The 23,565-nt window shown below is 45.2% G+C and overlaps 1 protein-coding gene across 7 annotated transcripts in view; it reads left to right on the forward strand.

The window, feature by feature from the left end:
- Window positions 1–5,357: 5,357 nt before the first annotated feature.
- The window catches only part of LOC117360112 (PH and SEC7 domain-containing protein 1-like), a 350,510-nt gene continuing 332,302 nt past the window's right edge, over window positions 5,358–23,565 (forward strand). For 4 of the 7 annotated variants that reach the window (XR_004539359.1, XM_033943787.1, XM_033943791.1 and 1 more), the window contains exons 1-3: window positions 5,358–5,490; window positions 19,792–20,857; window positions 22,221–22,323. Coding sequence is in view for 6 of the 7 variants with exons in the window: in XM_033943787.1 (XP_033799678.1) it covers window positions 19,904–20,857; window positions 22,221–22,323 (1,057 nt within the window). In the remaining variant the exon portion in view is untranslated. Of the gene's footprint in view, window positions 5,491–5,647; window positions 5,758–8,088; window positions 8,159–19,791; window positions 20,858–22,220; window positions 22,324–23,565 lie in introns of those variants that run through there. The other 3 variants (XM_033943788.1, XM_033943789.1, XM_033943790.1) reach the window with 3 other exon arrangements.

The following is a 23,565-nucleotide window of genomic DNA, read 5'->3' on the forward strand; positions in this document are numbered from 1 at the left end:
GAAAGATTGGAGAAACTGGGGCTCTTTTCCCTGGAGAAGCGGAGACTTAGAGGGAACAAGATAGAGACTTACAAGATCATGAAGGGCATAGAGAAAGTGGAGAGGGACAGATTCTTCAAACTTTCAAAAACTACAAGAATGAGAAGCTATTCTGAAAAATTAAGAGGGGACAGATTCAGAACCAGTGCTAGGTGCAGTGGACACCTGGAATGCCCTTCCAGAAGGTGTGATAGGACAGAGTATGGTATTGGGGTTCAAGAAGGGATTAGACAATTTCCTGAAGGAAAAGGGAATAGAAGGGTATAGATAGAGGATTACTAAACAGGTCCTGGACCTGATGGGCCGCCACGTGAGCTGACTGCTGGGCATAATGGACCTCTGGTCTGCCCCAGAAGAGGCACTGCTTATGTTCTTATGAATACCCCTTCTTACCTAGGCATTCCCTTTCAAGAGTCAAGCTGTAAAACAAAAGGGACCCGGATCGAACATGGGAATAGGACCCTGAGTCAGAAGGTTGGGCGAGAGAGGTAGAGGCAGAGGATCCGCTACCAGATGCCTCACCAGGTTCACATGCCATGGATGTCTGGGCCAATCCGGGGCCACCAGAATCACAAGGCCCAGATGACGCACAATGCAAAGAGAACTCTGCCCACTAAAGGCCACGGAGGGAACACGTACACCAGACCCTCCATTGGCCATGGTTGGACCAGAGCATCATGACCCTCGGCCTGACAGTCTCTGCGACGACTGAAAAAGCGGGTTGTTTTGGCGTTGACACTTGTGGCCATCAGGTCCATTAAGGGCTGACCCCAAGCTTGCACTATCAACTGAAAAGCCACATGACTTAGACACCGGGATCTAATACATGACGACTTAGAAAGTCCGCTTGAACATTCTCCACTTCAGCTATGTGGGAGGCTGAGAAGTCCTGAAGATGAGACTGCCCAGACCATGAGCAGAGACGCCTCTTGCACCACCAGAGTGCTCTTAGTGCCCCCTTGATGACATAGGCTACCACTGTGGCATTGTCTGAAAGAACTTGAACTGACTTGCCCGTCATGAAGGATTGGAAGGCTAAGAGCGCCAGACTGATGGCTCTGGTTTCCAGAACATTGATTGACCAGATCACCTCCTCTGTGGACCAGGTCCCCTGAGCTGAGTGATTGAGACACTGAGCTCCCCAACTGAGAAGACTGGCATCCGTGAGCATCACCGTCCACTGTGGCTGATCCAGACTCACCCCTTGACCTAGATGAGAGGTCTGGAGCTACCAACGAAGACTGCAGCGAGCCAAGCTCCTCAGAGGAACAGGAAGATCCAGACTGTGCCTCTGGGGTGACCACCTCCGAAGAAGAGCATACTGAAGTGGATGCATGTGGGCTCGAGCCCACCTCACCACGTTGAAGGAAGCCACTATCAACCCCAAGGCTCGGAGAAATTCCTGCGCCCGAGGACACCGGGATGCCATAAGCAGGTGAATTTGAGATTGCACTTTGCTTACCCGGGCCTCTGGGAGAAAGACCTTGCTCAAGGAGGTGTTGAACAGAATTCCAAGGTGCTCCAGGCGCTGAGATGGGGGTCAACCGACTTTAGGAAAGGTTACCAACCCAGCCTGGCGACTGCAGGAACTCCACCACCTGAGCCGTGACCCGAGTGATCTCCTGCAATAACTTTGCTTGAATCAACCAGTCGACCAGGTAGGGATGAACTAGAATGCCCTCTTTTTGTAATGCTGCCGCAACTATCATCATAACCTTGGTGAACGTCCGCGGAGCTGTAACCAGATCAAAAGGAAGCGCACAGAACTGAAAGTGCTGACCCAAGATCACAAAGCAAAGGAAACGCTGATGGGATGCCCTGATTGGAACATGCAGGTAAGCCTCCATCAAATCGAGAGAGATCAAAAACTCCCCCAGCTAAACCGCCAGAATCACCAACTTCAGTGTCTCCAAGCAAAAAAGAAGGAACCCTGAGAGCCCTGTTGACCCCTTTCAAATCTAAGATGGGTCGATCAGTCCCCTCTTTTTTGGGCACCACAAAGTAAATCAAGTACCTGCCAGAGAAACACTCCTGAGGAGGGTCTGGAACTACTGCTTTGAGATCTAACAATCTTTGAAGGGTCCGGCAAAAAGCTTGCTTTTTCCACGGTGCCTGACAAGACGAAGCTAGAAAAAGATTTGGCAGGGAGTGAGCAAACTCCAGGGCATAACTGTCTCGAATCACCTCCAAGACCCACTGATCAGATGTGAGTTCTGCCCATTTTGGAGAAAAATTGTGCAGCCGGGCACCCACCGGAATCAGCGGGAGCAGCGGTGGAGGGATTCCCAGATCCTCGACAGGCCCCTGAAAGAACTGCATGCACTGAAAGAAACGACCCCTGGAAAACCCAGAAGAAAAGGGAGCAGCCCCATGCCCAGGGCGATATCTGCAGAACTCCTGCAAATGACCCCAAGCAGTGCCACCCCCTAACAACCGGGCGAACACGGTCTTCAGGCAGGCAGGGCACTTTAGAGTCCGTCAAAGTCTGAACTAACTTATTCAAATCCTCTCCAAACAAAAAAGACCCCCTAAAGGGAAATTTAGTAAGTTTAGTCTTAGACGCTGCACCGCCGACCAAGCATGAAGCCACAAGGTATGACGAGTGGTCACTGCAAAAGCCATAAACTTAGCGGACGTCCGCACCAAGTCTGAGAGGAAAGAGGCTGCCATCTCAATCTTTGCCACCTCCTGATCCACCAAAGACCAGTCATCAGACACATGATAAAGGACACACTCGGACCACTGAAAAACAGCCTGAGCTATGAGCCCACCCTAAATAACCACTTGGACTCCCAAGGCAGAGACATTAAAATTCTGCTTAAGAATGGTCTCCAGCTTACGCTCCTCAGAGTCCCATAGAGCAGAACAGCCCTCCATGGGCACAGTATGCCGCTTAGCAACAGCTGAGACTACTGCATCCACCACTAGCATCTTCAAGGTAGTCCCATCCCCCTATGGAATGGGATACAAACAAGTCATGGAGCGCATAAACCAAAACTGTGCCTCTGGCATATTCCACTACGCCTGGATAACAACCCGAATATCCTGATGCATAGGAAAAGAGCGGGACACAGAGCGGATCCTCAAGAAGAGGATCCTCCACACGCGGGGTCTCAGATGGCGCATCCTCAAAGCTCAACACCGAGGAGACCTGCTGAATCAGAACTGGGAGCTCGTCGCTCTGAAAAAGGTGTACGACGGATGCCTCCACGCTAGTAGATGGAGAAACCAAATCCCTGGTACCAGTGGCCGTCCCCTCAAGAGGTTCCTGGAAGTCTCCCCAAGGGTCCAGGTCCTCATTGAAGTCAACACGCTCCTCAGACCACAAGACTTTGTCCAAAGCAACCCGTGGGTGCTTGGACGAGGGAGCTGGTGGAAGGGGCAGTAAAGAAGTAGAGGGGCAGAGCTGCAGGGGGTGCAGAGGAACCCCCCCTCCCCCCGAGACCCCCCCGGGGCAAATGCCTCCAGCCGCCTGAAAATAAGCTCTGCATAAAGTAAAAAATAAATCCGGGGAAAAACTCCCTGGCGGCCCCATGGGACACCCTGCCACAGCAGGGGACCCAGCTAAAACCTGCCCCTGTTTCTGCAAGAGAAGGGGAAGGTCACCTGAGGCTGCAGAGAAACTGGAGGTTCTTCCCATCAAAAATGGTGAAGTTGCAGCTGAAAATAACCCCTCCAGGGCCTGTAGTAGCTGGGAAGCCTGAACTGTCCCAGCCGCTAAAGCAGGCAAGCCGGCATCAGCTGTGAGGGAATCCCCAGCTGCTTTGGCGGTAAGGGAATCCGTTTTACCCTCACCGTCAGCAGTTGAGTAAATCCCTCCGTCGGCGGCTGGGGAAGACCACTTGCGAGGCACTTTCAGCAGGAAGCCCTGGCCGCTGGCACCCACTGCCGACGAGGCTCCTCCACCGCTCCAGCCCGTGCAGCGCTTATACAGGCTGACTGCGAGTGTCTCGCGTCTGGATCAAAATGAACACTTCTTTCCCTTGAAGTGCTCATTACTCCATACGCACCTAACTAAAGAAAAGTGCTACAGTAAAATACATTAAATTTAAAGGGAAAGCAACTCTTCAGACCTGCACTGCCTCAGGATTTTTGTGTTTTTTTTTTTTTTTAACAGAACAGACTCCATTGGCTCTCAAAGCAGTATGCCTTGCTTGAATTAGGGGCAAGGCTTACTGCTGAGGCATCTCTAAAAAAATATTGGGGAGGTGGAGAAAAGGGAGGAGGGACCCCCAGCATGAGATCTTGTATCATTTTTCTGAGTTTACAAGGCTATGTACATCTCATAACTCTGTTCCAGCTTTGCCCAAGGTGTGCTCTTAGAACTCTTGTACCTATACCACAGTCCATGTTTTAGCAGTGTACTGTGTATTTTGCCTGTGTACCTTAGACAGTTTTACCTATATGCTATTTCTGTTTCTTGATGCTTGATATACTGGCTTTCACAAAACAGCCAAAGCGATTTATAATCGAAATTAAAACAATATCAGAAAGGAATCATAATAAAGAGAGGCAAAGGAAAAGTATTGTAGCAACAGGAAAAGAAAGAGAAGAGCTGCAATTCATGCAAGTTTATCACCGTGTCCAAATTCCTTATAAGGCAATAAGAAGAAGGGATGGAATGCTATTTCCAGAGGCGAATGCATAAAAGGGGGTAGATTCCAGTCCCACGGTGATAATTTAGGAGGACCAGACCAGCAATTAAGAGCCAAATCCTTGGTTGTCCCACAAATCTAATCTACGATTTGTGAATCGCTCTATGCCTAAATAGGTTCAAGGTAACGTACAATTCAAGTGATAGGTAAAAGATAGAAGAAATGGGTGTAAGGAGCTACAAAATCGCATTCCGTTTGCTACCTACGGCATGGCCAATGCGCTACTATACAAAAGGATGCTTCTGATTTCAGTCAAAAGCTGGAAGGTAAGGGGTTAGGGAGCCCGGCACTGTCACGAAATACAGACTCGTGGTTACTGAAAGCTGTATCTCATTATTAATGCCTTGGAAAGCGGTTAGTGCAGAAAGGCAGATGAGCCTCTTCCTGAAAATGAGTTAAAAAAAAAAAAAAACAACCCCTCCCAGAAAACCCAAAGACCTATTTGAGAAAGGTTTGTCAGGAAGACCTGAACTGTTGGTTAGAAGGATGCTACAACAGCATTTTAGCGACTACTCCTGACCTTGCCTCCAGCTGTCTGAAGAGCACGAGGCATTAAACCTCTCTTCCAATCGGGAGCTAACGTGAGGGGGCGGGGCAGCAGCCCTCATTGGCTGATCCGCCCGCTGCAAGCTTTGACTGACAAGGAGAGGGGGGCGGGCAGAAGCCGGATGGAATTTTGCAGGGGGAAACGCGTTAAAAACGAGACTGCGCAGCGATCTGTAGGGCATCTGCCGCGAACTTGCCATAATGCACCTGCGGGGGGTGAAGCATCAGCGGTAGTAGCAGGAGGCTGGGGGTAAGTGCCGAGTACTAAGGCTAGATAAGGACAGGCGATGCATCCGTCTCTTCCCTCCTGATGCACAATGAGCAGATCGGGCTGGAAAATCCCAGCAGAGGACAGATCTCTTTATTTAGATTATTTCTAGACCGCTTAAAACTAAGCTTCGTCAGATGCGGGCTCTCCAGTCCAGGAACTTGCTCTACAAAGCGGTTGCCCAATGCTGCCTGGCTGTTGGAGGGAAAGACCTGCTCATTATTCTCCAGTTGCATGAAGAATTTTAATGTAGGGGGAGGTGCATTGGAGTCGGGATGAGAATCGCTGCCTTAAGTTTGTGAGCTTGCGTGTTCCATTAATAATAAGAGGGGTTGACTTGGTGGTAACTCTTAAAGCGTCCAGTTAGAGCGTCTGTTATTTTGCCTGAGACTGAGGTTGTTCTAAGGACATGGAGGGTACCTAGGGACTGGTTGCCTTTGGGAAAGGACTGCTTTGATGCTGCAGGTTTGCAGAGATGAATTTCAAAATCGCCTTCTATCTTCTTGGGGCTCACAGACGGAAGCGTCACTGCCTTGCAGAGCCACAGGGCAACATAAGCTATATTCATTGAGAATGCTGATAAGGTCCTCTGCCTGGATTGGAGAGCAGAGCAGCTAGTAAAGAGTTAAGACAGGGAGTAAAAGATTGGGAGGCAATGCAGAGCAGGTGATTTAAACTTTGTTTACTTTATATAGTGCATCACCATATGCTACAACTAGCAAAACTCTTTAGGATGTACCCTCTATGAAAAGTGCTATATATATAAAAAAAAATCTACAGTATTCTCAGCATTACTTACATTTCTACCTCACTAAGACTGACTGTGAGTCCCTAAGGATTTTTTTCATTGTGCTAATAGGTGACACTTTAAAAAAATTGATGAAAATAGTTTTCACTCAACACACAAACTGGAATTTGTTTCCAGAGGAAGTGGCGAAAACACTTAGCTTTTAGACAAGCTCCAGAAGGAAATGTCCACACACCATTATTAGCTGTGCAGATTTGGGGAAACCCACAAGTTATCCCTGGGTATAGAACAGATGAAATAGGATTTACTTTCTGGGAACCTGTCAGTTCCTTGTGATCTGGATTGGCCACTGATGGAGATAGGATGCTTTGCTTGATGGACCATTGGACTGACCTAGTATGAAAAAAACCTTGATGGAAGCCTGCTCCATCAGTTCACACAGTGAGAGTAATTTTATCATGCACTTTTAAGTAGTAAAATAGGCACACATTTTGGAATGTTTTAGTCATATAACCTGCAAATGTGAAAAATACGTGCATACATAAACTCATACAGTACTGAATGGGGCAAAAGTACCACTCTAACATGTCACTTATGTTGCCAGCGGGTATGTGCAAGGGTGGAGTTCAAGTCGAATGTGGGTGGAGCAATGTGCAAGAGTGGAGTTCAGGTTTAATGTGGGTGGAGCAAACAAATATGTACTTAGGGGACAGCAAAAAATTTGCACCTAGAGAACACCTGGTTGGAGCCTATTCTAGAAAGGAATGTAGGTGCTTACTTTTCTTTATAGAATCCTAGCATAACATTAAAAATATGCACTATAATTAGATGTTAGCACTTAACAGCAGCCTTAGAGCTGGTATTAAGTTTATTCACCTAAATGCCAGGGATATGCATGTAACGTCTATATGTGTAAGTGTGAGTCCCAGCTAGACTGTATGTATTTGCAGAATAGTGCTTAGAAGGAATTTTGGCATTTATACTCACATTCATTGCTTCTTCTGGATGTCTGCCACATGCTACTCAGGTGCTTGGAGGTCACCAATGAGGTTCTGCAGTCAGATCATCTTTTCATATTCTTTGACAAGCAGAACAAGGGGGAAATGGTGTTGAAAGCCATGATCGTGAGATGGCTGAAGAAAGGTCATCCTTTCAGCTTACTAAAGGGCAAGCAGCCACCATAGGTCTTGAAGGCACATTCTAAGTGGTGAGCAGCAGCGTCTTGGGTAGAATCGGCTTTGACGTCACCGATGAAAATCTGTAGGGCAGCGACCTGAGCTTTGCTGTATTCCTTTGTGAAACATTACAGGGTGGATGTGGCAGACCGGTCTGACACGGGATTTAGAGTGTCAGTTTTGTGGGTGGCAGGCCCAGGGTCCCACCCTGGCTAGGGATTGCTTTTGAACATCCTACAAGTTCTAGAATAGTGTGAAGTTGCGCTATGGAAAGAGAAATGAAGACTTACCTGATCATTTTCTTTCCATTAGTGCTTCCCCCTATTCCAGCAGCCCACCTGAATATCTGTGTCTGTTGGAAGATGTGGCAGCTCACATCATTGTCTGCCTTGAGGTGAGCAACTAGGTGCAATATAGTTTCCCAACCCTCCAGGGAAGGCTCGAGAGAGGAGGATTAGCAAGTCGTGTTGTAAGTTGTGAGGATGAGCAAGACTTGTTGTAACTTGTTGCCTCCCAATCTTTTACCCACTGTTGTTGAGGTTCTACCTGTTATTTGTTCTTTCTCCCTTTTGTTTCTTTCTGCTTTTTTACATAAATACATGAGGATCTGGGTAGATATAATGGGCTCAGTTTAGTGTTTTCTATCTCCACCTGCAGGTCGATGGACACAACTATGTCCCACAAGTTCTGGAATAGGGTAAAGCACTAATGGAAAGAAAATTATCAGGTAAGTCTTAAATTTCTCCTTATGTCGGCTCTATGTCTGACACAAATGCAGCAGGGATGGACATAACTTGCAGTATCTTGTAAGTTGCCATTGTAAATGGGAGTCACGTCTATGGTCTGCCTTTGGTCTACCCCACGTATGACCTTCTTTCAAATATGTACTATATAAAGCAGATATTTGTAGAAAAGCACTTAGGTAGAATCAATGGTGTAGTAAGGGGAGCGCGGTCCTTCCTGGGCGCCGTCTTGCTCCTCTCTGCCCCCCGCTTCTTCCTGAGCCCTCCTGTCACGTGTGTGCACCCATTCCTTCTGTTGTACCTCTTTAATTTTCTTACTCAAAATCGCTATTACACCAACACTATTAATTTATCTTTCAAATATTTAATATCTTTTTAATAAATTGCAACATCATTGCATTCACATTTAATATACCATTCACCCCACTCTTATAAATGAAACCCTCCCAATCCTTTCACCCCAAAGTTCACCCTTTCACTTTTCTGGGGAGATGAAAAAAGAGGAGAATTGTTGGGCATAAAGAGGGAGAGAAAATTATTGGACATGGTGGAGGGAGAGGAGTGAGGTAGAGATGCATGGGGAAAAGAGAGATGAGAGGGAGTAATGTTGGATGTGGTGGTGGAGAGAGAACAGTGGGATGGATGGAAAGGGATGCAAGAGGGGCCTCAAAGAGGTGGAGAAGGTGTGAAAAATACTAAGATCCAAGTTACATACAAATTCAACTTAAGAACAGTTTAAAAAAATGAAGCCCGTTCTTAATCCGGGGACTGCCTGTATCTGTAATACTCAGTTTACAGGTTAAATTTGTCACTGCTACAGTGAATGGCAGCCTGCAGAGCGAACGTAGCAGGCTGCTATCGGCATCTGTAGCACATTCCCTCTGCCGCGGTCCCGCACTTTCTCTGACGTCGGGGCAGGACCGCCGCAGAAGGTTCGTGCTTCAGAGGCTGACGGCAGCCTGCTACGTTTGCTCTGCAGGCTGCCGTAATTACTTTAAAGATGAGACAGTGACCATGAGGGAATACGCTAAGAAGAACACTGGCTCTGCGATCTACCGGCGTTGCCTTTACAATCGACTGGTAGATCGCGTCAACGTTTTGGGCACCCCTGCTGTAGAATAATAATATACTCCTTCTCTCTACATTAAATTGGTATGGTCCTGAATCCAGAAGCATATTGGGTTAGTATAGTTAGTTCTCTTACATGGAGAATTTAATTCAACAATTGTATAGTTCAGTTTTAGGCTCTACAGCAAGGGCCTGACTTAATACAAACCTGGGCACAAATACTTTTGGAATCATAAGTAACATTAAGTTTCATGAGTTTTTAATATGGAAAATATAACAGCTCTCTTTAGGACAGAGAAAGTAGAGAAACAAGAGGGGGAGGTTTGTTAACCTGCTTCTCATTGGGATAATATTGGGACAAATCTCTTGGGGTATCATTATCTGCCTTGCTCTCTCTTGTTATTTTTTATTGAACATAGAAACAGAGAAAAGTGAAGGCACATAAAGTTCATATGGGCCTATCTAATCTGTTTATATTGGATTACCTTTTTTCTCATTTTGAATTGTATAGTCTGACTAAATCTACTCGATGCTCTGGTTTATTTACCTTTCCTAATCCCAAAAATTGCCGTTAAAAAAGTTTTTTGATAGAACCTTGGCCTATTAAGCAGGCAAAGTTCAAGTTTGGTTAGACGATATGATTCGACAGACTGCATCTTATTGCACTTTCAGGAAATTGGTTAAGACTTATTTGTTTAAAAAATTTGTTACTTGATCGATGATTATATCATAGAATTCATACTATAGTTTTATAAAATGGCATATTGTACTGTGGTTTCTAATGTGTTTTTTTTCATCACTGAATTGTTGAGTCTTCTTACTTTGTGAACCGCCTAGAACTCTTTGGGTGTTGGCGGTATAGAAAAATAAAGTTATTATTATTACTAGTCTTTAAGCCCATTACATTAACAGGTGCTAGAATATATGTTTGTCTTTCTTTCTGTCTGTCTGTCTGTCTGTCTCTCTCTCTCTCTCTCTCCTTGGCCCCCTTTCTCTGTCTGTCTTTCTGTCCTTTTCCTTGTCCCTATGTCTTTCTTCCTTTCTGTCTGTCTCTCTCCCTCCTGCTGTCTGTCATTATTTCCCTCTATTTCCCTGTGCAGCAGCATTTCCACCCCACTTCCCTGTGGAGCAGCAACAGCATTCCCCCCCCACTTCCCTGTGCAGCAGCAGTATTTGCCTTCCCCTCCAGGTCTCTGTGCAGCAGTAGCAGCATTTTCCCCCACCCCACCTTCCCTTCTCTTACCGCGATCTGGCCTCCTCCGTTTGGCCCCTCCCCCGCATTCTGGCCTGCTGCGATCTGGCTGCTCTGTTCGGCTCCTCCCCCTTCCCTTCCCGCGATCTAGCCTGCTCCATGGCCCCCCTTCCCTTATAGCGTTCCCCGCAGGCAGGCAGGCCCAGCTTCTTCCTTGCAGCTCGCGGCTGGAGTCCTCTTCTTTGTCGGCCCCCCCTTCCCTTCCCTTCCCATGGTCTTGTCTGCTCGTGCCAAATTTTTTTTTTTTAAGTTTACAGGTGCCGCGGCGGTTCGCGGCTGGAGTCCTCTTCTTTATCGCCCCCTTCCCTTACCGTGTATCAAAGGTTTTTTTTTAAAGTTTACAGGTACCGTGGCGCCTCCTCTCACGATCTCCGCCAGCGTGGAACCCTTCTCCGACGCTGGTGTGGCTCGTGAGAGGAGGCACACCGCGGCGGCTTTTAAACCCCGCAATTGGCACAGCACAGTACAGAAGACAGTCCTGGAGACTCGCGCATGCGCACTCTGCCGACCACGGACCTACAGATCAGGGATCAGGGAACACGCCGGTAAGAGTGCGCATGCGCGCTTAGCATTTTATTATAGTAGATTAAAGCTTTTCAAAATACAAAAGAAACTAATACATGTTGATTTTGTGACTAGGTAACAATACACATGTTATGTGAGCATTCCTGTTTTTTGGATAAGGGTTGGGCAGTGACTTTGAGCATTGCCATACTTCATATAGCAGGTGAAATATGCCATTGTGCAATGCTTAGAGGGTGCATTTTCATCTTCTTTGGTTATGATTGTTCGTATTAACCTATGTTGAATAATTAATAAAAAGGTTGAAACACAGAATGTTGGCTTGCAGCACTCAGCTAAATCAATATATTTTTGATATATATTTAATTACTGTCGTGCATCTGTATACTTTATCATTAAGACAGCTATCCTTGGAGCTCAAACGAGCTGAAAAGAGCATGTCTATAATCATTCACCCCCCCCCCAAATTAAAATTATATATCCCAAGTGCAATATAGGTGCCACTGTGAACCGAGCATTAATAGAGTGGAAGTGGCTGGCTCATCCGTGGGATGTGCGTAGGAGCTGCTATTCCCGGTAGGAGAACCATAATGATTCTGGCAAGGGAGATTGGGGATGGGTGGCAAGATTTGTGAGAAGCAGGTCAGAAAGGGAATTTTGAGGGTAGAAAAGTTCTCAAAAGGAGGACATGTCCGGGGGGATCCGGACGTCTGGTAACCCTAGCCACAATTCAATGATGAACCTTGTTGCCAGAAATCTAGGCCTTTAAAGTCCTGGCCTACATTACCAGTGCTTAAGTTCATCATTAGGCGCCGGTAGCCGTGATTCTTTAAGTGGCGCCTAAACGTGATTGACATGCAGCAGTCACTATTGTTCTAGGCGCTTGCTGTTTTAGGCGCCACTTATTGAAACAGCCCCAGACTGCCTCCGATTCTTTCCATACCCAAAACTACTTTTCATTTATTGTGTTTCTCACTTGTGTGAGAATTATATCCTTGTTACGCACCAGTAAGATAATGCAACATCTGCAGGTTTGTAATTTTGAGTTTGCTTGTCATTTTAGTTTTCTATGTTAATTAGGGCTTTACATCAATTAAAATTTTGAATTGCATGATTAAACGCAATTAAAATTTTGAATCGCGCAATTAATCGCATAAAGAACCTCCCTCACATTTCATCCTATGTAGTGCAATATATACATAGCAGAGGTAAATTCTCAAAACTGACACATTTCAATTCAGTTGCCCCACAGAAAGGTGATATATCAAATCCCATTACACCCTTTACTAAACTAAAAGTAAAACCATTTAGCTTACCTTTATTATTTGGTGATTTAGCTTTCTAATCATCTCATTCTGCACCTCTGGTTCTGCTTTCCTGCTCTGTCTATTCACTGTGTCTTTTTCTGTCCTGTTTACTTCCTGTCCTATAATCATCTTTCATGATCAACTTTACTTCCATTTTCTTCCTAAGAACATAAGAATTCAGGGACAGACCGAAGGTCCATCAAGCCCAGTATCCTATTTCCAACAGTTGCCAATTCAGGTCTCAAGTACCCAGCTAGATCTCAAGTAATAAAACAGATTGGACTACTAATGGACTCGATAAATAGAATAAGCTCCTTAAACCAGTCACTAGATACCTTTTTCTTGTATAGGTTTATTAATGGATTTCCTTAAAGTTCACTCATAAATTCTTGAATCAATATTTGAGGACTTGAGATTGTTAGATTTAGAGATTTTTAGTATTATGGAAACTAATTTCTTCTATTATTATGAACGATTAGACAATCTTTCTGTACAAAATGTTTTGATTTTGTTAAAATTTAAAATGATAAATAAAGAATTTAAAAAAAACCCCCAAAAAAACAGATTGTATGCTGCTTATCCTAAGATTAAGCAGTGGATTTCCCCAAGCCATCTCAATAATCAATAAAGGTCTATGGTCTTCCTTTTTAGGAATTTATCCATACCTTTTTAAAACCCCGCTAAGATAACTGATTTTACCACATTCTCCAGCAACAACTTTGTGCCTTCATTATATAAACATGTGTTGGCTCATTTGTTCCTGCGTCCAAATTCTTATGCTCGTATACAAGTTTCTTCACTTGGCAGTTCTATATTATCTGTACTGTCTCTTTTTGCCCCACAATCTACTCCTAAAATCTGCGCCTCAAGAAAATTGCTGTTATCTGTGCCCTTCTACGTCACCAAATCTTGACTTTGTTCATTCTTCCTTTGCTTTACAGACCGGTAAGCCTGACCTTGGTGCCGGGCAAAATAGTGGAAACAATTATAAAAAATAAAATTGTGGAACATATAGACAAATATGATTTAATGAGACAGAGTCAGCATGGGTTCAACTGAGGGAGGTCTTGCCTCACCAAGGTGCTTGACTTCTTTGAAGATGTGAATAAACATGAGGATAAAGGCGAGCCAGTTGATGTAGTATATCTAGATTTCCAGAAGGCTTTTGACAAAGTTCCTCATAAAAGGCTTCTGAGAAAATTAAACAGTCATGGGATAGGAGGCAATGTTCAATTGTGGATTAAGAACTGGTTCTTAGACAGAAAACCGAGGGTTGGGTTGAATGGCCATTTTTCTCAGTGGAGGAGGGTAAATAATGGTATGCTGCTGGGACTGGTACTATTTAACTTATTATAAATAATCCAGAATTTGGAACTACGAGTGAGGTGATTAAATTTGCAGATGACACTAAATTGTTCAAAGTTGTTAAAATGCATGCAGACTGTGAAAAACTGCAGGAAGACCTTAGGAAATTGGAAGACTGGGTGTCCAAGTGGCAGATGAGATTCAATGTGAACAAATGCAAAGTGAGGCACATTGGGAAGAATAATCCAAATTATAGTTATCGGATGCTAGGGACCAGCTTGGGGGGTCAACGCTCAAAAAAAGGATATGGGTGTTATTGTAGACAATACGCTAAAGTATTCCGCCCAATGTGCAGCAGCAGCCAAAAAGGCAAACAGGATGCTAGGAATTATTAGAAAAGGGATGGTTAACAATACTAAGAATGTTATAATGCCTCTATATCGCTCAGTGGTGTGATCTCACCTTGAGTATTGCGTTCAGTTCTGGTCTCCTTATCTAAAAAAAAAAGACATAGCGGCACTGAAAAAGTTCAAAGAAGAGCGACCAAGATGTTAAAGGGAATGGAACTCCTCTTGTATGAGGAAAGACTAAAAGGATTAAGGCTCTTCAACTTGGAAAAGAGATGACTGAGGGGAGATATGATTGAAGTCTACAAAATCTAGAGTGGTACAAGTGGATTTTTTTTTTTTTATAACTGAATCAAAATTTACAAAGACTAGGGGACACTTGATGAAGTTACATAATAGTACTTTTAAAACCAACAGGAAGAAATATATTTTCACTCAGAGAATAGTTAAGCTCTGGAACGCGTTGCCAGAGGATGTGGTAAAAACAGATAATGTAGCTGGTTTTTAAAAAAGGTTTGGACAAATCCATAGTCTGCTGGTGAGATAGACATGGGATGGTAGCATGGAATGCTGTTACTATTTGGGTTTTTGCCAGTTATTTGTGACTTGGATTGACCTCCGCAAAGACAGAATACTGGCTAGATAGACCACTGGTCTGACCAGTAAGGCTATTCTTATGCTCTTATGAATGCTTGGAATTAGGCCTTGCCAGATCAGTGTATCTGGCTCCTTGTCTAACTAAATTCAGATCCTACAGCACACTATGACCTTGACTAATCATCACAATCAGATTGTGTGTATGAATACACGGTCTTTAAAATACCTATTTGCCAAGCATGCTTCAATACCATCCACCCAGTATAATCTATTGTCATAAACAAAACCCAGCAGCACTCGGATTTGGAGTCGCCATCTGCCTGGCTACTTACATCCTACTGTCACTGGAGAAAGTGCAATTGAATACCTGTAATGGGGGTTCTCTGAAGACAGATGGCAAGATCATGTAGCCACACCCTCCCACCCATCTTCTCTTAGATATGAACTGATCAAGTGACACTTTTTGCCAGAGAAGATAGAAAAAGGTTGGATAAGTCTGCACTAGACCATCAGGAGCCACATTTTATATTTTGTAACATTTGTAGGGCCAAATAGTATAGCCATGTATTTTGCCACATGGTTCATCAAATAATAGCAAAATACAACAGTGTGTCATCCCCTCCCAGCTAGTCTCTCTCTCTTTTTCACATACCCACAGTCTTCATCCAGTCTACTTGCTGTCTCTCATATACTCCCCCCCCCAAGCTTTATCCAGTCTCTTTTCCCTCACTTGGCTTTTGTTGCAGAGCAAATAATGGGCTCCCTGCTTCCCCATGACTCGACTCTCTGCATGAGATTTGAAACAGAGATCAATCCAAACTTTTGGCACTGGTTGACTCAGACTTACAGAGCTCTGAGCCATGGCAAGGAAGAGAGAATCCATAGTCTGCTGTTGAGATAGACATAAGGGAATCCACTGCTTTCCCTGGATTGGTGGCCTGGAATGCTGCTACTATTTGGGTTTTTGCCAGGTACTTGTGAATTGTATTGGTCTCCTTGAAAACAGGATACTGGGCCAGATGGACCATTGGTCTCACCCAGTAAGGTTATTCTTATGTTCTTATGCTATAAGACTACATGAATTATCAAGCTACTGAGGGCCAGAAAAAAAGCACATAGAGGCCCGGGTTCTGGCCCTAGGTCGATAGGTTGGACAAGTCTGGTCTGGTGCATGCCAGGAGAAATTTCTAGCTTCCTCTGGATCTTTAGAGAATTTACTGTTGTCAGGTTCTATCTGAGTGACATCTACTTTTTCCTTGTTATGTCGCACCTAAAAGCTAAACAAATTTTAAATATTTTGTTGAACATTTTTTCCTATGTCAAGTGGTCTATGAACATGATTGATAGGATGACTGTATGGTTGACAGACAGGCATGATACTCTCGCAGACAAAGAAGGCAGGTGTAGTGGAAGTCAAAAGAGCTTTCTTATTGAACAAGTTATCAGAGTAGCACAATCTGTTCATGTTACAGTCTCAACCACACTGACAATCATTTCCACATTTCTTAACAGTTCTATCTTGCCAGGCGTCTTCAGCACAGTTCAAACTACTCACATATAAATCATGGCTGGGTTCTAGCTGGCGACACCCAGGACCAGAGTCTTTACAAATAAAAAAAAAGGCAACCTTCTGTTCTCATGCAATCCCAGGCATCTACTTCTTAACCCCAGATGCAAATCTCTGAGCTAGGGCCACTCCTCGCTTCTCTGGGACTCCCCCACAGGTACTGCAGCCCAGCCAGCACCCTAGGAGGATTTCTTCACTCAGGGTCTCCCTCCAGGAGTACTCTTGCCCTAGAGTCTCTCTGATTGGCATTTAACCACATCTCTGACTCACTCCTGCCCCTCTTTCTCAGCAGGTTTGTGCCACTTTCCATAAGAACATAGAAACTTGATGGCCCCGGGAAAAATGGCGGAAGCACCGATAAAAGAAAACATCAATGAACATTTTGAAAGAAACGAATTTCTGATAACCAGCCAACATGGTTTCTGCAAGGGGAGATCGTGCCTAACGAACTTATTGCATTTCTTTGAAGAAATTAACAAACGGATGGATAGAGGAGACCCCATAGGCATCATATATCTAGATTTCCAAAAGGCCTTTGACAAGGTGCCCCATGAACTCCTACTCCAGAAACTGAAGAACCATGAGGTGGAAGGAGACGTACATAGATGGATCAGAAACTGTTTGGCAGGTAGGAAACAGAGGGTAGGAGTGAAGGGCCACTACTCTGACTGGAGGAGGGTCACGAGTGGGGTCCTGCAGGGCCGCTGATATTTAATATATTCATCAATGATCTAGAAACAGGGACGAAGTGTGAGATAATAAAATTTGTGGATGACACCAAACTATTTAGTGGAGCTTGGACTAAAGAGGACTGCGAAGAACTGCAAAGGGACTTGAACAAACTAGGGGAATGGGTGACGAGATGGCAGATGAAGTTCAACGTTGAGAAATGTAAAGTATTACATGTGAGAAACAGAAACCCGAGGTACAACTATACGATGGGAGGGATGTTATTGAATGAGAGTACCCAAGAAAGGGACTTGGGGGTAATGGTGGACATGACAATGAAGCCGACGGCACAGTGCGCAGCGGCCGCTAAGAAGGCAAATAAAATGCTAGGCATAATCAAAAAGGGTATTACTACCAGAACGAAAGAAGTTATCCTGCTGTTGTATTGGGCGATGGTGCGTCCACATCTGGAGTACTGCGTCCAATATTGGTCGCTGTACCTTAAGAAGGATATGGCAATACTCTAGAGGGTTCAGAGGAGAGCGACACGTCTGATAAAAGATATGGAAAACCTTTCATACTCAGAGATTGGAAAAACTGGGACTCTTTTACCTGGAGAAGAGGAGACTTAGAGGGGATATGATAGAGACTTACAAGATCATGAAGGGCATAGAGAGAGTAGAGAGGGACAGATTCTTCAAACTTTAGAAAAATAAAAGAACAAGAGGGCATTCGGAAAAATTGAAAGGGAACAGAATCAAAACGAATGCTAGGAAGTTCTTCTTTACCCAACGTGTGGTGGACACCTGGAATGCGCTTCCAGAGGGCGTAATAGGGCAGAGTACAGTACTGGGGTTCAAGAAAGAATTGGACAATTTCCTGCTGGAAAAGGGGATAGAGAGGTATAGATAGAGGATTACTGCACAGGTCCTGGACCTGTTGGGCCGCTGCGTGAGCGGACTGCTGGGCACGATGGACCTCAGATCTGACCCAGCGGAGGCATTGTATGTTCTTATGTTCTTAGATAAAGGCCAAATGGGCCATCCAGTCTGCCCAACCGCTTTAACAACTATTTCTTTCTCTCTCTAAGAGATCCCATGTGCCTATCCCAGGCTTTCTTGAATTCAGATACAGTCTCTGTCTCCACCACCTCTTCAGGAGACTGTTCCATTCATCTACCACCCTTTCTGTAAAAAAAAAGTATTTCCTTAGATTACTCCTGAGCCTATCACCTCTTAACTTCATCCTATGCCCTCTCATTCCAGAGCTTCCTTTCAAATGAGAGCCTCGATGCATGCGCATTTACATCATGTAGGCATTTACCATATCTTCCCTCTCCTGCTTTTCTTCTAAAATATACAGATTGAGATCTTTAAGTCGGTCCCCTTATGCCATATGATGAAGATCACGCACCATTTTAGGAGCCTTCCTCCAGACTGACTCTTTTTGAAGGTGTGTCCTCCAGAATTGTACACAGTATTCTAAATGAGGTCTCACCAGAGTCTTGTACAGGGACATCAATACCTCCTTTTTCTTACTGGCCATACCTTTCTCTATACACCCTTGTATCCTTCTATCTTTTGCCATCACCTTTTCAACCTGTTTGGCCACCTTAAGATCATCACATACAATCGCACCCAAGCCCCTCTCTTTTGTCATGCACATAAGTTCTTCACCCCTAAACTGTACTGTTTCCTCGGGTTTTTGCATGACCCAAATGCATGACCTAGCTCAACTTCAACACCAGTGAGGAAATGTTCATATGGAAACCTGTCGGTATACCATTCCCTCCCTCACAGATTGCTAAAACTGTAATCATTGGCTGCATGTGGCTGTAAGATGGATGTCAGAATGAGATAGGGGGAGGAAGAATATATTTTTGTTTGAATGGCGCCAAATAATCTAATCTTCAGCCCCACCACCAAGCTCTCTAGTTGCTGATGCTTTGTTAGGGAGGTGGCCCTTATGGCCCATCCCATTCTGCTGCCTTTGGAATAAGAGAAAAATGATAGAGAAGGCTTGTAGGGATAGTGGCAGTGGTAAGATGCTCATGAAAATGGTAGTCAACCAGGAAAAAGAAACATTCTGCTCTGCACAAATCCAAAGAGTTGAAACAAAGGAAGCAGAGCGAGCCTGGTCTTCAAACAAACCACACTTTAATAGCAACCAGTGGATTATATACAGAAATGATGCATGGGACGTGACATGGACAGTGTTTTGGCAATTATGCCTGCATCAGGAGTCCAGGTTCGAATCAATTGGGATTACTCAATGCCCATGGATATCATTGCAAAACAATCAATATAATTTCTGAAGACGTAATGGAATACACTCCAAAAGGTAAAAGTACTCCTGATGCAGATATAATTGCTGAAACTTCCTTTGTTTGGACTCCATGAAAATGATGGTGCCATGCAGTGTGCTTTTAGAAGGATAAATGATGTTATTGCAAAGAGAATATGTGCATAGTCTCTTTCAAACCAGAGAAAAGAACTGCTAGAACAGGACCTTTCGTGGCCTTTGTTCTGATTTCATATTTCTTCCTTATTCTCTCAAATTACATGTGTTATTTTTATCTCCATACCTTACTCCTCTGTCTTAGTCTTTAACTATGCTCTGTTTCATTCTGCGGCATACAGAATATTCCGTTTCTATTTTTTACTGCTGTTCACATTAAATTCGACAGTGCAGTACAGCTCCTTCTATGCTTGAATTTTAATTTTCTTACTTTAAGAGGAGCTTCAAAAGTGCTAAACTGTGCTTCCCTGAAATCAGTTGGTTGTAATAGCTTGTCCCCTTTTGAAAAGATTGGTGAAGTGGTAGAAGTGGTGCGTTGATGAGGGGGGGGGGAGGGAATATATAAAATTTCTCTTATCAGATTGCAGTTTTCAGTGCCAAACTTTTTTTTTTTTTTTTTAATCTACTGCTTTCATGTTTTCATCCTTTCTCAAGTGTAATGATTTTCTCTCTACGCTTCTTTTAGATGTCATTGAGGATGAATTGCTGTACAGACAATCTACACCACTGCTGGGACATCACGGGGCTCTTCCAGCCTTGCACCCTTTGGACTGAAACCTGACTCTTCAGTGTCCAGGATGGCCCAGGCTGCGGGACTCATGTGCTTCCGCCCTGAGGGGGACTGCATCTTGTCATCTCCAAGATCCCTCAGGGGGTCCCCGAGGAGACCCTGGCTTCCAGCAGCATCTTCTGAGGCTGTGCATGGTTCTCTCCGCTCTCTCAGCCCCAATCTCAACTCGGGCAGAATCCAGCTGCTGAGGAAAAGCCTCAGCCCAGAGGCCAGGCTGGCTCATCTGGGTATGTACAACAGCACTGGATCCTTGGCTCGCAAGCATACGGAGTTGCCTTTAGGCTCGGGGCGAAGGACGGCTCCCTGCACGCCAGTGAAAAGCAGCTCAGGTCATCCCCTGTGCTCTCCTGGCAGTAGGAGTCCTCTGGCGCTACCTCACACATCCTGCCAGAGTACTGTTGTGACATTCACATTTGTGGAAAAAGCCAGTGTGAAGAATGTAAATGGAGTTCCATCTGCTGCCAGTCATGAGGAGAAGCAGGTTCCTAAACAGCAGAATGAAAACTTGACCTCTTCAGGAGTTGTTGAGACTTCCACTGGAACAGAAGCGAGCTCTTGCTGTGAAACAGCTGCTGTGTGTCAGATTTCTCCCACCAGGGATTCACAAGGTGGCAGATCTCCACGAGTAACACTTTCTCCTGGAGATGGAGAGCAGGTAGTGCATGGAAGCACACAGATGGTGCAGAGACAGTCTGAGACAGGGGGAAGTCTTTGTGCTAGAAAAAACAGTTACTGCCAGGATTCTCACCAAAAGAAAACAAAAACAGAGCATCTGTCGGAACGCACCATCTCTGCCGACCGCAGTCTACCACAGAGTCCTGTCACTAAAAAGCAGGACCCTGATCCTCAGCACCAGAGCACAGACTGCATCTTCACAGCCCTGACAAATGGTTCAGAGATCCTCAAGGAGACTGCATCAACCAATCACAGAAGTCCTGTTGAGATGGAATACCAGCATCAGGTAGCTGAAAGGGTTTCTGCTTTTACTTTTTTTTGAGATCTCATCCTCTGGTGAGACTTGTCCCATGGAATCAGCGGTCTCAAACACGTGGCCCGTGGGCCACATGTGGCTCTCCAAGTTTTATTTGAGGCCCGCGGTCTGGACTGGATAATTCCTTCCTTTTGGAGCAGCAGCGGGTCTGGCCGGTTCGTTCCGTTCAAAGCCGCGGGTTGGCGGCTCCTTGCGCTATTCGCTCCTGTATCGGAAGCCTCTCTGACATCACAACATCAGAGAGGCTTCAGATGCAGGCATGGATCTCGCAAGGAGCCGCCACCCGCAGCTTTGAATGGAATGAGCCGGCCAGACACGCTGCTTCTCCAGTGGCGTACCAAGGGGGGGGGGGGGGCGGTCCGCACAGCTGGCCACCCTACACTGTTCTTCCTAGAGTGCGGCTCGCGGCTCGTCTAGAGCAGGGGTGCCCAACTGCTTCCCTTCCCTTCTCACCGCCGGCACCATGCTCTTTGATCTCCCTGCTTCTCTCGCCGCCCGACCTCAATTCTGACGTCGAGAGGACGTTCTGGCTAGCCAATCGCTGCCTGGCTGCCCGGAACGTCCTTTCCGATGTTAGAATTGACGTCGGGCGGCGAGAGTTGGTCGGCCCCGTGGAGATCTCGGCCTGTTCCCGATGGCGCCAGCAGCAGCAGCAGCCTATTCCCCGGCGGAGGTGACATGGGGGAGCAGGAAGGAAGAAAGAAAGAAAGGGGGGGGGGCAGGGAGCCAGAAGGAAAAAAGAAAGAAGGGGGGGACAGGGAGCCAGAAGGAAAAAAGAAAGAAGGGCGGGGGGACAAGGAGCCAGAAACAAAGCAAAAAATGGGACAAGGAATCAGAGAAAGACAGACATAGAAAAAGAAAGAAAAAGTTGGGGGAGGGAATGAGGTCTGGAGGAGAGGAAGCATACAGGAGGCTGAAAGAAGAGAAGAAATATTGGATGCACAGTCAGAAGAATAAAGTGCAACCAGAGACTGATGAAATTACCAAACAAAGATAGGAAAATGATTTTATTTTCAATTTAGTAATAGAAATGTGCCAGTTTTGAGAAAGAAAAGATATTAAACTTTAAATGTGAGTGCTGCAGAAAAAATAGTTAATGTCTTATTAAAGAAATGACAATTTTGCATGAGGTTAAACTCTTTATAGTTTATAAAACTTTCCTTTAACAGTTTTACCTTATGCAAAATTGTCATTTCTTTAATAAGACATTAACTATTTTTTTCTGCGGCCCTCCAAGTACCTACAAATCCAAAATGTGGCCCCGCAAAGGGTTTGAGTTTGAGACCACTGCATGGAAGAGACTTCCTGCTGATGCTCTTCTTGTTTAATTCAGGTGGCTGTGTGGGCATACCCCAGAGGAGCATCTTCAAGAGCCCAGCAAATAGCAAAGGCAAAGTGGGAATTCTTCTATGGCTCTTTAGACTCCCAGAAAACAGGTAAGAGGATCAGTATGTGGAGGGAAATTTTTGTTCCAGAATTAGAAAGGATTATGCAACTGTAGAGCTGGAGTTCTCAACCCATTCTCGGGGCACGTCCAACCAGTGGCATAGCAAGGGAAGTTGGTGCTCGGGGCGGTGGTGCTCAGTATTTCTGTGCCGTACGTCTCTCCACTCTTCACCGCCACTTGCCCCCACCCCCGTGACCAGAAAGTGATGTCAGAAGGGAGCTGAGGCTGGTGCAAGCCGCAAGTGGAAGATGCTGCTGGCACTGGTGAACATTTAAAGAGATACGTGGAGGGAGGGGTGGAGAAGAGGAGAGGCGTCGGCTCCATTGCCCCCACAAAGATGGCTCCTTGGGCGGTCTGCCTCCCCCCTCCCTGCCCACCCTTACTACACCACTGCATTCAATCACTGAAATTTTTAGGATACCTCCAATGAATACACATGAGAGAGATCTGTATACAATTAAGGCAGTGCATGCAAATTTATCTCATGCATATTTTTTGTGGAGATCTTGAAAACCAGGCTGGTTTGGTGTGTCCTGAATTAAGAACCCCTGCTGTACAGGGTTATATGTACTGGAATTTCTAGGGTGTTTTTTTATTTAGCATTTTTCTTCCTGTGTAGCTCTATAGCTCAGTTGCAGAGTTTTGTCCTAGGTTGTCAGCTACTGACTCTCCAGTATGACCGTTTCTGTTAACGCCCTTCTATTTTTAAGATACTTCTGTCTGAATAAACCCATAGACTCCCCTAGATAACACATTCTGTATGGGGCCAGAAGTATAGATCAAAGCAGATGTTTCTTTGGCTGAAAATCATAGTACACTTCTCCCTCCGAATTCGCAGTTTCAGCATCCACGGATTCGGTTATTTGCAATTTTTTTTTAGATCCATTTCCATTTTTCAGGCTATTTTTAAGCCCTCTTAGACCCCCCCTTAAGCCTTCCTTGGCAGTCTAGTGGGTTTTCGGGGCATGAGCGATCTTCCTATGCTCCTGCCCTGTGCAAATCTCTCATAGGAAATTGCTGCCGTGAGCTCCCATAGTCTTGAGACTACAACGGGAGCTCATGGCAACAATTTCCTATGAGTGATCTGCATGGGGCAGGAGCCTAGCAAGATCGCTCCTGCCCCGAAAACCCACTAGACCACCAGGTAAGGCTTAAGGGATGCTGGGGGGAAGCGGAGGGTGGGTCAGAGCCGGCTCAAATATTATTCACGGTTTTTTAAATATTCGCGGGC

The sequence above is a fragment of the Geotrypetes seraphini genome, chromosome 4 (assembly GCF_902459505.1).
Source record: "Geotrypetes seraphini chromosome 4, aGeoSer1.1, whole genome shotgun sequence".
NCBI classification, from domain to species: domain Eukaryota; kingdom Metazoa; phylum Chordata; class Amphibia; order Gymnophiona; family Dermophiidae; genus Geotrypetes; species Geotrypetes seraphini.